This window comes from Synchiropus splendidus, chromosome 18 (genome assembly GCF_027744825.2).
Source record: "Synchiropus splendidus isolate RoL2022-P1 chromosome 18, RoL_Sspl_1.0, whole genome shotgun sequence".
NCBI classification, from domain to species: domain Eukaryota; kingdom Metazoa; phylum Chordata; class Actinopteri; order Syngnathiformes; family Callionymidae; genus Synchiropus; species Synchiropus splendidus.
In genome coordinates this window covers 3,374,790-3,387,315 of record NC_071351.1, presented here as the reverse complement: position 1 = coordinate 3,387,315, position 12,526 = coordinate 3,374,790, and the positions used below count along the sequence as shown (strand labels likewise).

Genomic DNA, 12,526 nt, shown 5'->3' with positions numbered 1-12,526 from the left:
GTTAAGATGCTCCCTGCTTATTAAAAGTACTTCACATCATGCTGATGTTGTTGCTTTGTCCTTATTTTTCCATTTCAGTGTGTTCTAGACGCATGACGCCCTGAAACCAGCCCTGTTCTGAGTCTAATAGAAGTTGAGATAGTGATCAAATTATTACCAGAAGGCCATAAAGACAAGAATAACTCTGTTGTGTTTGTGTTGCAGATCGTGATTGTGCAGTGGGGAGGAAAACCCTTCAGCTGCGCTCCACTCAACGTGGAGCAGTGGCTCTGGTGTCTCTTTGTGGGAGTAGGAGAGCTGCTCTGGGGTCAGGTAAGCCTCCTCACAGACACCCCCGGAGAGCGAGGACTCTCTGTCGGCATCTGTGTTTGGGCTGCTCATCCTCCGACTCGCCGGATCTGCAGGTGATCGCCACTGTGCCAGCTGAGCGGCTGCCGTGCCTGAAGGAGGCAGGACTGGGTCTGGAGCCGGGAGAGGAGGAGGGGGAGGAGCTGGCAGAGGATGAGGAGGAGATTGACTGCGCTGAGAGGGAGCTGCGCCGGGGACAGATCCTCTGGTTCAGAGGCCTCAACCGCATCCAGACCCAGGTACTGACTGATCCCGACTGAAGACACCGATCACCTAGATCTCACTGAAGCTTCACATGGCCATGATACACAGTTTATTGAAGGCAACGAAACATAATAGCGACCAAAAAGTATTATGTTTGTGACAAGGCTGCGCTATCAATCAGAACTATTCCCACGATTGTGCCTTAATAAAGTGCCAGTATCATGACCTTTCGCCAAATTTTGGAAGGAAAGACAGAGCCATGGTCCTTGCATCGGCTTAGTTTACCACTGAATGTCTCACCCTCTTAGATTAAGTCCTATTTTTCACGATGGTGCCAAACTGAAGTTGTTTTTTCTTCACACAGCTAGCATTTGGTCTTCTCCTGTGTCCGCCGTGTTTTGAAAAGCGAGCGGCTCGTGTTGTGCGTGTGTGTATGGTCTATAGAGCTAAGTGTTGATGTGAGAAGAGACGCGAACGCTACAGCGCCCTTCACGGTGCGCTCGGTTTTTCTCTCAGGAGGGGTCAGGTCTGAGTCTCCAAGCAGCCACTCACTCACTCACTCACTCTCTCTCACACACACACACGTCACACTCAGAGCGACGAAGCTGCCAGTCTCTCGTGTGACGGCGGGCGCACGTGAGTACCCCCTCAGACCTCGGACCCTTCCTGCCCTCACTGAGTGCTACTGTCTTGTCTCTTTCCTGCAGATGGAGGTAGTGAGCACTTTCAAGCGAAGCGGTTCGTTTCAGGGAGCGGTGAGACGGCGCTCCTCCGTGCTCAGTCAGCTCCACGACGTAAACACTATATCTACCCCCTCTCACGTAGCTCTCTCCACTGCAACAGCCAATACCAGCCCAGCCCCTGGGAGTGAGTCCGCCGAACGCATGTACACACATACACACAGACATGCACGCACGCACGCACTCACACTGACCTGCTCTCACTATCTGTCTCACCGAGTCAGAGACACAAACACTCTGCTGCACGGCACGTGGACTGCAGGTTTTGAATCTCTATGGTTGTGTCCCCTCCAGCTCGCTCGCTGCCTTGTGTCTGAATGTGTGCGAGAGAGTGCGCGCGCGTATACTTTATTTTCTTTTGTCTTTTATTCTCCTTTTCAAACAGCACCCAGTCCTGAACAGCTGTGCAATTCTGGTCTGACCTGGTCTGGTCCAAACCCAGGTCCGGTCCCAGTCCAGAGTCTTGTTGTTAATGGTCGGTGTGTGCAGGAGGACGCGGGTGTTTTCCCTCTCTGTCCCGCTGAGGACATCTGAGAGAGAAGGTCCGCTCCTCCTGCACTGTGTGTCACTTTCTGTCTGTGGTTGAGGTCAAGCGAGGTTACTGTGTTGCTCTACAAGGTACATGCTGTTTTCCTAAACCCTCTAATTGGATCCCACCGCAGAGTTCATTCTCACTCCTCAAAACGGTAAACCTTCGAGTATAAGAGCCCCGAATCACACGGTGTCTTCCTCTTCTCTCTGCTCTTCTGACTTTGATTGTTGTCACCTGATTTATTTGTGTAACAGTATTTTCAGCTCCGGTGTCTCCAAAAAGACTTCACCTCCTGTCCACTTTTAACTTTCTCTCATTTTCTCCAACGCTGCTCTTTCTTCTGTATTTACACAGGTTTCTTTAGACTGAAACTCTTTTTTTTTTTTTGGAAATGTCTTTTGAGTCGCGTTGTCTTTGGTATAGTATTTAGATTCCAGCAGATCTAAATACAGGCACTTGTGCGGATAAGATTCCTTTTGTAGCGTTCTCACCCTCCATCTCCTGACCAGAGTTCCTTCCCTCCATGTTTCCCCTCGACTCCTCTGTATGTCAGTTCTGTGCTTGACGGCGTGTGAGGGTCCATGTGTGTGCTCCTCTTCTGACTGTTGGTGTGTGCATGCCTGGTTCCTCATCTTTACTGCCTCCACCCGTCCTTCATCGGCTTCTTGCTTTCGGTTCATCCCCCTGCTTCTCCTCTCATGCCACCAGTAGATGTAGACACGATGAGGCTGGAGTCTGCAGGCTCACTCTCCATCTTCCAATGTGATCGTTGTGTCCAGACACCAGGAATCACCTGAGCTTACTTTGGAAAAGACATCCTTCTCTCCATCACGTGTGGCATGGTTGTAGTCAGGCCTCATTCCCCAGAGGAAACATGCCGGTGTGGACAGAGGAATGTACAGTCAAAGTATGAGTCTAGAGTTCAGATCCGACTACTGGCAGCTCATCGCTTGCTTCTTTCTCAAGTCTTTCGTTCAAAGAGCTTTTGGTGTCCAAAGCTGTTAGCCGGCAGTAGTATGACACACATGTGGAACGCGAGTGGCTCGGTTAGTAGACGACTGAAGTCAAACCGTGACAGAGAGAGAACAGCAGCGGCCTCAACTGCTCATGCAGGCGGCAGAAAGCTCAGTTATTAAGCGCCAGTGAGCGTAAACAAGAGACAAACCTTTTTTTTTTTAGATTTAGCGTTGGCAACTTTTGCGTCAGAAACTGAAGTTTTTCAAATGTCCTTTTTGAAAGTGAGCAGTTTCCGCCAACACGTTCTAAGAACGATGAGTCATATGGTCTCTCCTGCCCGTCCTCAGGTAGCTGCAGGGTCATTGCTTTCCCCTGCACAGCAGCGCTCTGCTTTGGCACCGTGCCTCACTGCAGTAGGATGTGCGCTCGCAGTGCTGCCGCTACCATCGCCGCTCCTCCAGCCATCCCATAAAAAAAAGGAAAAAAAAGCAGCTTAGTCACCTACTGTAATGAATAATCGGAATTATAAAGGAGGTCGCTGTTTCACGCTTCCTTTCACTCCAACCGTGATGATCCCTGGGGATCGGTTTTTGGATCCTGTTTGTTTTCATTTCACACCGCAGCAGAGCTAAGCCGCAGACTGGAAGAGATGAGGGGTGTTGAAAAGCAGAGCACCGTAGACTGCCGTCACCAAAGAAGCCATTTGAAAGGTTCAAAATAAGGAATCTTTTCAACCACTGATATATATATTTGGTGGTTTCCTTTTCATCTGTGACCTCACAACTTTGTTTCTTTATTAACCTCCTCCCTCGCCCCCTGAAATATTGTCCCAAAGCCAGGAAATATAAACTGACTCCACTCCCGACTTGTGCTTGGAGAATAGATGCATTTGCTTGGTCTCAGGTTTCATATCGAACTGTAGCTTCACCCCCTCATCCCCCGAACTTCACTCCTCCCTCCGGTCCCTACTGGGTTCACACTGATTTACTGGGGCTTATTCGAGTCAAAGAAGATCAGAAAAGCTGATTTTTAACCCTTTAGTCGATGACACTAAACCAAGATGAATGAATCCAAGTTAATCGTGAATGAACTTTCTTTCAATTCCATCTGCACCACATTATATACGGTGTGATGTCATGACGGAAAATTGAAGTCTAAAAAAACCCTGATGTTCAAGCTTATGTGTACAGATGAGATACATTTTCATTTTCAAGTCCCGCCTCTAGTCTCCACTGTGGGCATAACCACACAAAATTCCATTAACTGATCTGAAGCAACTCTGGCTGTTTCCCTTTGATTTGACTTCTGATCTAGGTGGAAACATCCGTAGTTTCAATGATAATAAATTATGCACTATTACTCGATTAAATGTTATTAAATAGATGTTAATTTACTTATGTAACTTCACATTTATGTTTGTGTGACGCTTGTTTTATTTTCAAATTACGTAACAACATATTGTCCTGCATTTATCTATTTATCTACTCACAACAGTGAGTAAAGTTAAACATGAGTGATCAGCCCATAGAGTCTCATTCATCTCCCCAATGATGAATGAGACCGGCCGCGTGTTGGGACACACCTTCACGATACATTAGTGATGTCCAGCGTCAGCTGAACCTTGTGTGAAACCTTCCAACACCAGAGTGATGTGTAAGGTTCAGTGAGGCTCCTGCACACCAGCATCTCCACAGTGGGACATGGGAACCTTCATCTGCCTCCCAGCTTCTCCCTCTTTTTTTCTGTTGCACCTTCTTTTCATTTGCACACAGCAGCTCTTCCTCCTCTTCCTCCTCTTCCTCATCCTCCTCCTCCTTGTCCTCCTCCTCCTTGTCCTCCTCCATCAAGGTATTTTCAAGTGTAATTTAAAAGTGGGTGGGGCATTTAAGGAAAGACAGCTGACCTCCAGGCCTCTCCGGTCTTACTGTGGGCGTCCTATACTCGAACGTTTACTCCCCCCCCCCCCCCCCCCAAAAAAAAACAACACACAAACAAAATGAAAACAAACAGAGCGCTGACTCAGCAAGAAGTTCTAAAACCTTCTCAGTCTGCATGAAGTGTTTTTCTACCGTCTGACAGGCTCTTTGGAAAAACAGAAGCACTGAACCTACTGCTTGACCGTCTGTCTGTCTGTCTGTCTGACATGTGAGTCAGAGTCATGCGCAGAGACTCCCACAACTGCTGACTGCCACCTCTCCACATGCTGGAGGTGCGTCACTGCTGTGTGGAGGGAGCCGCTCTCTGCGCAGGCCTCTGTCTGCCTGTGCCTGTCAGTGAATCTGCATTGAACTGTCTCACTTTTGTTTGAGCTCATGCTGCTTTTTTTTCTTGGTTTGGCCTTGAGGTGGGGGGGGGGTTTGCATGGACCAGCGGCAGAGGAATGTTGATGCACGCACACACTGTACACTGCACCTCATGGAACTCACTGTGTGTGTGTGTGTGTGTGAGAGAGAGAGACAACAGTGTTTGTGACAAAGACGTGATTCAGCATGACCCGTGGCCTCTTTCATGTGGAACAGGACTGACTTAGAACCAGTCACCTTCTGTTTGGACTCCACTGGCAAATGGGTTCTAACCTGCTGATGTCACCTTGGATTGTTTTGTTTTCTGCAAGACTGGAATGTTTTTCTTTTATCCTGCAGCAACTGCAAGCCCATAGCTCCACTCGCTCACCTCACCGCTGCATGGCATGTGTGTGTGAATGGAAGTGGCTCGCTCCGACCAACAAATCTTTCTGATGCATGCAGATGCAGAGTCTTGGAAGCAGCTGTTCTCCACGCTGCTGCATGCATTTCTTTGAGTGTGTGTGTGTGTGTGTGTGTTTGGTTACTGACTTAGGTTCCAGCTGATCTGATTTTTCTGGACTAACACACTCACTTCTCTCGCTTCTACTTCATGTGTGCCTAACAACCAGCATCATCTCTCTGTGTGCATGCCAGCGGTTCAGTGTGTCGTCCCCAAACATGCCGCATCCACTCTGGACACACACTGGCTCATGCACATACCCCGTGTGTATGAGAGGCGTCTGCAGCTTCTGTGGTCTTTGTCCTGGTGACTCGTGAATGCTTTGGTCTTGGTTGACGTGTGGGAACTGACAGAAACATCATCGCCAACTCATTTTTAAACTTGAGTTTTGTCTGATGGAGACGCTGAGGATCAGGTGGACACTCGCTAGTCTCATGTTGAATTGGTGGACGTGGTGTCAGCAACATGCTGTGTTTGTCACGCAGATGTTCAGCGGGGAGAGATGATTGTTTGATTGTGAGATCGCTCAACTGTGAAGGAAGCTAGATGGAAGCTTGTGAATATAAGAATATATTGAATATAAGAATTCCCACCGCTACGATATGAACAAGATAATGATAATCCCCATTATTAAGCACTATTTTTTTATTGTTGCTTATAAAATAAATATGAATAAATCATAATAACCAATAAAAGTACCAAAAAAATGTGATGACTATGGGAATAAGTGAGTAGAAACGGATCATGCTAGCATGAGCATTTAGCCTGTGGATTCTGGAGCAGGAACATGGCTAATAATGTGTGGCAGGAGTGGTGCAGGCGGATTTATATTCTCTGAAGCCGCAGGTGTTTACATCTTCAGATGATTGACAGGCCTCAGTCAGACGACGCAGTACAGCAGGAGGATGTTCGGTCACTTATAGCTTTGAAACGCAGCTCTCTATGCAGACCCACGCTGAGGGAGTCTGGAGAGGTTGTTTTGTTTTGGTCTTAAATCCCGCTGCACTGACGTTTAGCTGGGCTGGACGACGCGCCCCATGTGCGTCTATAAAAAGAGAGTGTGCCGTTGAGCGTCTCCACCTGGTCCTGAGCGTCTGTCTCACTGTGTCTGCTGGAGAACACACATCTGTCTCTCGGTTTCCCTCATCTGAGGGTTGACTCCAGCGCCTGACGCTCTCCCCTGTGCTTCTCCTCTTCTCTCTCCGCCCCTCCAGATGCGAGTGGTGAAAGCGTTCCGTAGTTCGCTGTACGAGGGCCGGGAGAAACCCGAATCCCGCAACTCCATCCACAACTTCATGGCCCACCCGGAGTTCCTCATCAACGACCTCATCCACAACATCCCGCTGATCGATGACACCGACGTGGACGAGGAGTCTGAGCTCAGCCGATACCACCACCACCACCACCACCTGCACCCGGCCCTCCGCAAGCCCCCGCCGCCCCCCTCGCACCCGCAGCCCCCGCCTCGCACCCGCCCTGTCCGCCCCTACCGTCAGCAAAGCCTTCCGGTGACTCCGTGCAACCGCAACAATAACAACAGCAACAGTCCAGCGGCTCCCCACGGCTACAAACAGTGCACCCACATCTCCAGCCCCATCCTCCAGCAGCAGCTCCACCCGGGCAGGGACAGGTCTGAGAAGGCCCTCAGCTCACGCATCGCTCGCCTCTACTGCGTGGAGACCACGTTATGACTTGCATAGCGGCGAGCGAGGGGAAGAGTAGAGGGGATGGGGGGGGGGCGAACGTTGCCATCTGTTAGCTGGCGGGATGGAGCCAAGATGAGGGAGCTAGTGGAGGACGTGGACAATGACCTGGATACTCCGAGAAACATTGCAACCTCCACTGTTTTCGCTCCATCCAGCCGCCTCCCATTTCCTCTGGCTCCTCCAGGAACGTGCCACTTCACATCCATCACGCTGCTCTGCCTCCTCATGAGCAAGACAAACATACCTCAGAAACCTGTGCAGAGCTGAGGTGTGTCTTCGGAAGGAGGCGTGGCCGGCGGGGAGGGAGGGGCGGCGATGTCTTTCTCCCGGTGTCCATCCTCCGCCTGCGTGCCGCTCAGCCATTAAACCGCCGTCATCGATGTGGCTTGCTTCTCACTCTGCTAAAGCTTTAACTGCCATCTCTGTCCAGCCGGGTTCACCCCGGGTCATCTGTCATCGACGAAACCAACGATCCCGGTTGGTTTGCTCGGGACGAGGAGGGGTGCGTCTATAGACCTGAAGCACGCCATCGCCGCTCACCTCGTCGGTCCAAATGTCGCCTGTGACGTCTTCTCCCGTGCGGCTCCGCCCCTCGCTGTCTTTTTCTGTTTGTTTTGGGTGAAAAAAAATAGGTGAATGCTCGTGAAGAATTAACCCTTTAAACGCCATCAAACTCTGGATGCACAGGCGATGGCCCTTTAACTCGCTCCAGCTCACGTGCCATCATCAGGTCGTGTCCGTCTTGTACCAGACAGACTGGATCAGGTGCATCCAGGCGCGCTCGCCAGTCACTGTTGAGTTCAGGTGTATCAGGTACAAACCGGCGCGGCGGCGCCCGCCGTCTCGATGTGCGGTCGCTCTTCTGCTGAGCGCTGCGTCGCCGCCGGCTGCTCGGACGCTGAAGCTAAATAGCTATCGGAAACGATCCTAAAGAATTCTTGGCAATAAAGCAACAGCCCTTATTTGTTTGCTCGTGGCAACATTGCGACGGGTGACGTGGCGTCACCGTAACATTCCATCCGACATAACATTCCAAAGAGCCACATCGTGTCCTCCTCATGTTGCACGAGGTGCGGCTGAGTTGCCTCGGAGGGCGACTGCAATGCAATGCACACTGGAAGACCCCGTCTCACCGAGACCCCCCACCCCTCCCCTGGCCCCACCACCAGAGAGAGCCCCGCCCCCCAGATCAGTCACACATGCACACACAGGAGAAGACTTCCTGCTGCGCCAGGCTCTCTGGGACCCCGCCCCCTTATCTGTACAGAACTCTGTCTTCTTGAATGCTCATCCTCATCGCCGCCACCTGATCTGTGTGCAGGCGGGTGGTGACATTGTATTGGTCTGTCTGTTTTGAAGCATGCATTTGGTATCATTAATGTCACTCTCTATGTGTTGGTAACTCATTTAGGCTCCTGTCACTGCTGTGTGCTCTGACTCTCCACGTCTGCTCTTCCTGTCTCGCTCTCTCTCACGCACGCACGCACGCGCGCGCAGACGCGTCCAAAACTCAGTCAGTGCTTTCTACGACTCGGCGCGGAGACAGTGGTGTAAATTTGACGGCCCGGTTCTGCCATCTCTGTCCATCCGACCCGCCACGTGACACCATGGCACACGAATCCAACTGCACCACAAATGTACAGACCGCCCCCAAACGTGCACACGTGCATCTTTGATTTACAGGTACTATGTTCCTGTTACACTTTCTTTTTGATCCAATGGCTTTTTGTAAAGAAGAACGGAATCCGAGCGCTTGTACATTATATGACGATTCTCCATTCCCTCCACCGGTGCTCCCACTGATGGATCAGACAGTTGCACCTTCTCCTGAGCATATTCCGAGGGCTGCGTTTTCTGTCCGGGGAGCGGCCGCCGCCGCGTGCGGAGGTGCGGAGACGCTGTGTACATAGACTAGAGGAGACACACGTGTACCTCACTGGGGTCGGAACTGCTGGACACTGACGCGGGGAGAGGCGCAAAGCTGGATGTAGAGCTCGAGTCTGCGGAAGTGCGGCGCTCCACGCCGTTTAGGCTGCTCTCTGAGATCTGCCGAGCGTTTTACTGCCAGAGGAAGGTTTTGCATTATTCATTATATATATATACATATATATATATAATTGTAAATACTGCGTGTGGAATGCCCCTCCCCCTTCTCGCACAACACAACGCTGTTCTGCAGACAGAAAATGCAGCCTAAACTGTGCTGACATGAAACAAAAAACACAAAAAAAAACAAAGACTATTGAATATATTAAAGAGTTACCTGCCTGTTATTTAAGCGAATAAATATCTATATATGAGGAAGAACACACCTGTATACTGTAGACTAAATCTGTATGGAAATCTAAGAGAATTTAATGGGAAATAAGTCCAACACCTTTTGTCTGTATGAAAGAAAAAATACATCAAAGTATTCTACAATAATAACTTTGACAAAGTCTGTGTGCTCCTGTGTTGTTTGTGTGGAAGTGTTGCCCATCTTTATTCAAGTCCAATGCAAAGACCGGTGAAACTCCGCCACCATCTTTCCTTTGAGGTCGCCCCTTTTTATTTCATTTTTTTTTTTAGGGTGAAGAAGCGAGGTCACCTCTCGGCGTCCCAGCAAGAGCAAGAGAGAAGAGGCACTTTCTTCTCCTCAATCATTAGAAAACCATACGCTCCTGCACAAACTCAGGTGTCCTACAATTAAAAGGATTCAATATTAATCACATATTTGTTTTAAGTTTGGTTAAATAGATCTTTTTCCTTTAAAAAAAATATCGTAAAGAAGCTCATGATCTGTGGTTGAAAACTGCATGAAAACTTGCATTCAAAAGTGAGCAAGAGACGGATGGTTTGTCTGTTGGAGTAGCACACGATATATCGAGAATAATTAAATTCACTATATTGAACGTGAAGCATCACAAAACGAACGAAGTTATTCACGCTCCAGCGACGCCGCTGCTGCGCGCTTGCTTTAGACTGTCTCCGCCACTAGAGGGCAGTTATCCTCATAATTCTGCCACGTCTGAAGATGGATTATGTGCGGCGTTGTATTCATAACCTGGCATCCCTGGAACCTTTGGATCTTCGTTTCAAGAAGGAAAACACCTGCGGTTTGTATTCAAAGGTCACCGTTAAAAACGCCGCAGTGCACATAAATGACCAGTAGAGGGCGACAAATACTGCAGTTGAATATAAATCTGAGATTGCGGTTAAATTAAAGTTACTTTTTGCTTCAGTCCCGCAGCTCCTGATCTCTAAGCAGCCGCTGCATTCTGAAGCAATCGGATGACAAACCTTCCGATGCCGTTGTTTATTATTATTGCACAGACGCCGCTGTCAGTGAGAGGCAAACGACGCTGAGGCGCCTTTTTCTATCCGTCTGTATGTGTAGGGCCGAGTGTCACGTGAGTCGGCCATATAGTTCACTGGAATAAGCGCTTGCCACGTGGACTCGCATATATTTAACATGGGTGGTTCGGTTCCCAGTTTGGCCAATATATTTTTTTTATCACAATAGTATGAATGTGAAACGGAAACGCTGACAGGTTTGATAAACAGCCAGGACGAGTTCATACCAGGTGGTGGCGCTCTCCCAGTGTTGAGCTCTATGGTGCAGCAGACTCTGGACATGGAAACATGGAAAGTGAAATTGACCTACTTGAGTGGTGGAACAGCAATGAGGAGCTCTGAACATGTGGTGGCGCTGTACAAATGTTGATGGAGCCTGATGGAGCAGTGAGCTTGACTTCGTGTGTCGGAAAAGTCCAGACTATTTTGACTATTGTTCTTCCACCTCAGCTGTCATCACGGCTAACAGGTGAAAACTAAATGACCCCGGATCGTTCAGGCAGCCTCCAGCCTTCATGGTGGAGTGGTTAGAGCTGACCTTCTTTTTTTACGGTGCAGCTCAACCTCTTGTCACATGGGTTCGATTCCCACCTCTTCTTCTCTGTCTTTTACCAAGTTATTGAGTTAGTTGGTAAGAAAAATGTGAAGAAACATGCATCATCTCATGGCCATATAGCTCACTGGGTTAAGCACCTGCTCTGTATTCTGCAGGTCCCTGGTTCGAACCCCCCTTCTGCTCGTGATCTTCATGTTTTACCAAGTTATTGAGTTAGTTGGAAAGAAAGATGTGCAGAAACATGCATCATCTCATGGCCATATAGCTCACTGGCTTAAGCACCTGCTCTGTATTCTGCAGGTCCCTGGTTCAAACCCCAGTTTGGCCCAGTGTTTTTATCATATTGGTCTGTATTTGAAACATGAAAGTGCTCAGGCGAGCTGTGACCGGAGGAACGGCTGTGGTCGAGTGGTTATGTTGCGTGAAAGCCTCCGGTCCGTCACACACAAGAGAGAGTTCAAATCCCACTCGGCCACTGAAGCGAGCATGAAGCGCCAATGATGATGTGTTAAACAAGTTGTGTGAAGTCTCAGTGTGGTGGTGATGGCTATAAAACAAAGATGGTGTCAGAACTCAATGAAGGCCGGGCTTGATGACTGAGGAGGTGGGGCTTGGTAAGTGAGAGGGTGTGACCAAAAAAAAAAAAAAAACAAATCAGAAAAAAAATGAAATAAAAAAAGCCAAAAAAACATTTTTTTTGGTATATTACTAACAGTTTTGGAAAACAATGACATAACTCCCTGTGTTACTCTCTCATCCAGCTCTGTCCACCTCATTCCTTCTGTACTTCGCTCCGAGACGTCACGCAACCAACACCGGCCGACCAAACACCATCTTTCGGGTCAATGATCCCATGGGACAAGTGGGATTCGAACTCACGCACAAACGGAACGGTGGTTTTCACACTTGAGCAGGGACTGTTGCTCTAACCACTCGACCACAGCTGTTCACACTGAGACTCATGTTCGGGCAGCTTTGAGTCGCACATTCAGACTCTTCACATATAAATGTGATAAAACAGAGACGACCAAGCTGGGACTTGAACCAGCGCCTGAGCGCACAAGAGACACCAGTCTCATCCCAGTGAGCTACCCAGCCACACTTGAACATTTTCGTTTGTTATATTTATCCCTCTCATTTGAGGCAATCGATGAAAAATTTCAGTGAATTGAGAAACCTCCTGACATGGGACTTGAACCGACACCTGTCCATATATATGATGCAGCACTCATCCCAGTGAGCTACCCAGGCACACTCCAACCTTTTCTTTTCATATATTTATCCCACTGATTTGAGGAATTCGATGAAAAACTTCAATCACCTCCCTGTGGGACTTGAACCTACACAGTTCCATGGAAGGAGCACAGGTGCTCATCCCACTGAGCTACTCATCCGCTGGAGTGAA

General features: G+C 49.0%; 1 protein-coding gene across 6 annotated transcripts in view; it reads left to right on the top strand.

Annotated features, from left to right (window-relative positions):
• The window catches only part of atp2b3b (ATPase plasma membrane Ca2+ transporting 3b), a 31,972-nt gene extending 22,300 nt beyond the window's left edge, over positions 1-9,672 (top strand). For 2 of the 6 annotated variants that reach the window (XM_053848289.1, XM_053848288.1), the window contains 5 exons: positions 205-312; positions 405-587; positions 1,260-1,419; positions 1,678-1,734; positions 6,741-6,923. In XM_053848289.1, coding sequence (XP_053704264.1) covers positions 205-312; positions 405-587; positions 1,260-1,419; positions 1,678-1,734; positions 6,741-6,766 — 534 coding nt within the window. In that variant the 3' untranslated portion in view covers positions 6,767-6,923. Of the gene's footprint in view, positions 1-204; positions 313-404; positions 588-1,259; positions 1,420-1,677; positions 1,735-6,740 lie in introns of all 6 variants that reach the window. The other 4 variants (XM_053848287.1, XM_053848285.1, XM_053848291.1 and 1 more) reach the window with 3 other exon arrangements.
• Positions 9,673-12,526: the final 2,854 nt, after the last annotated feature.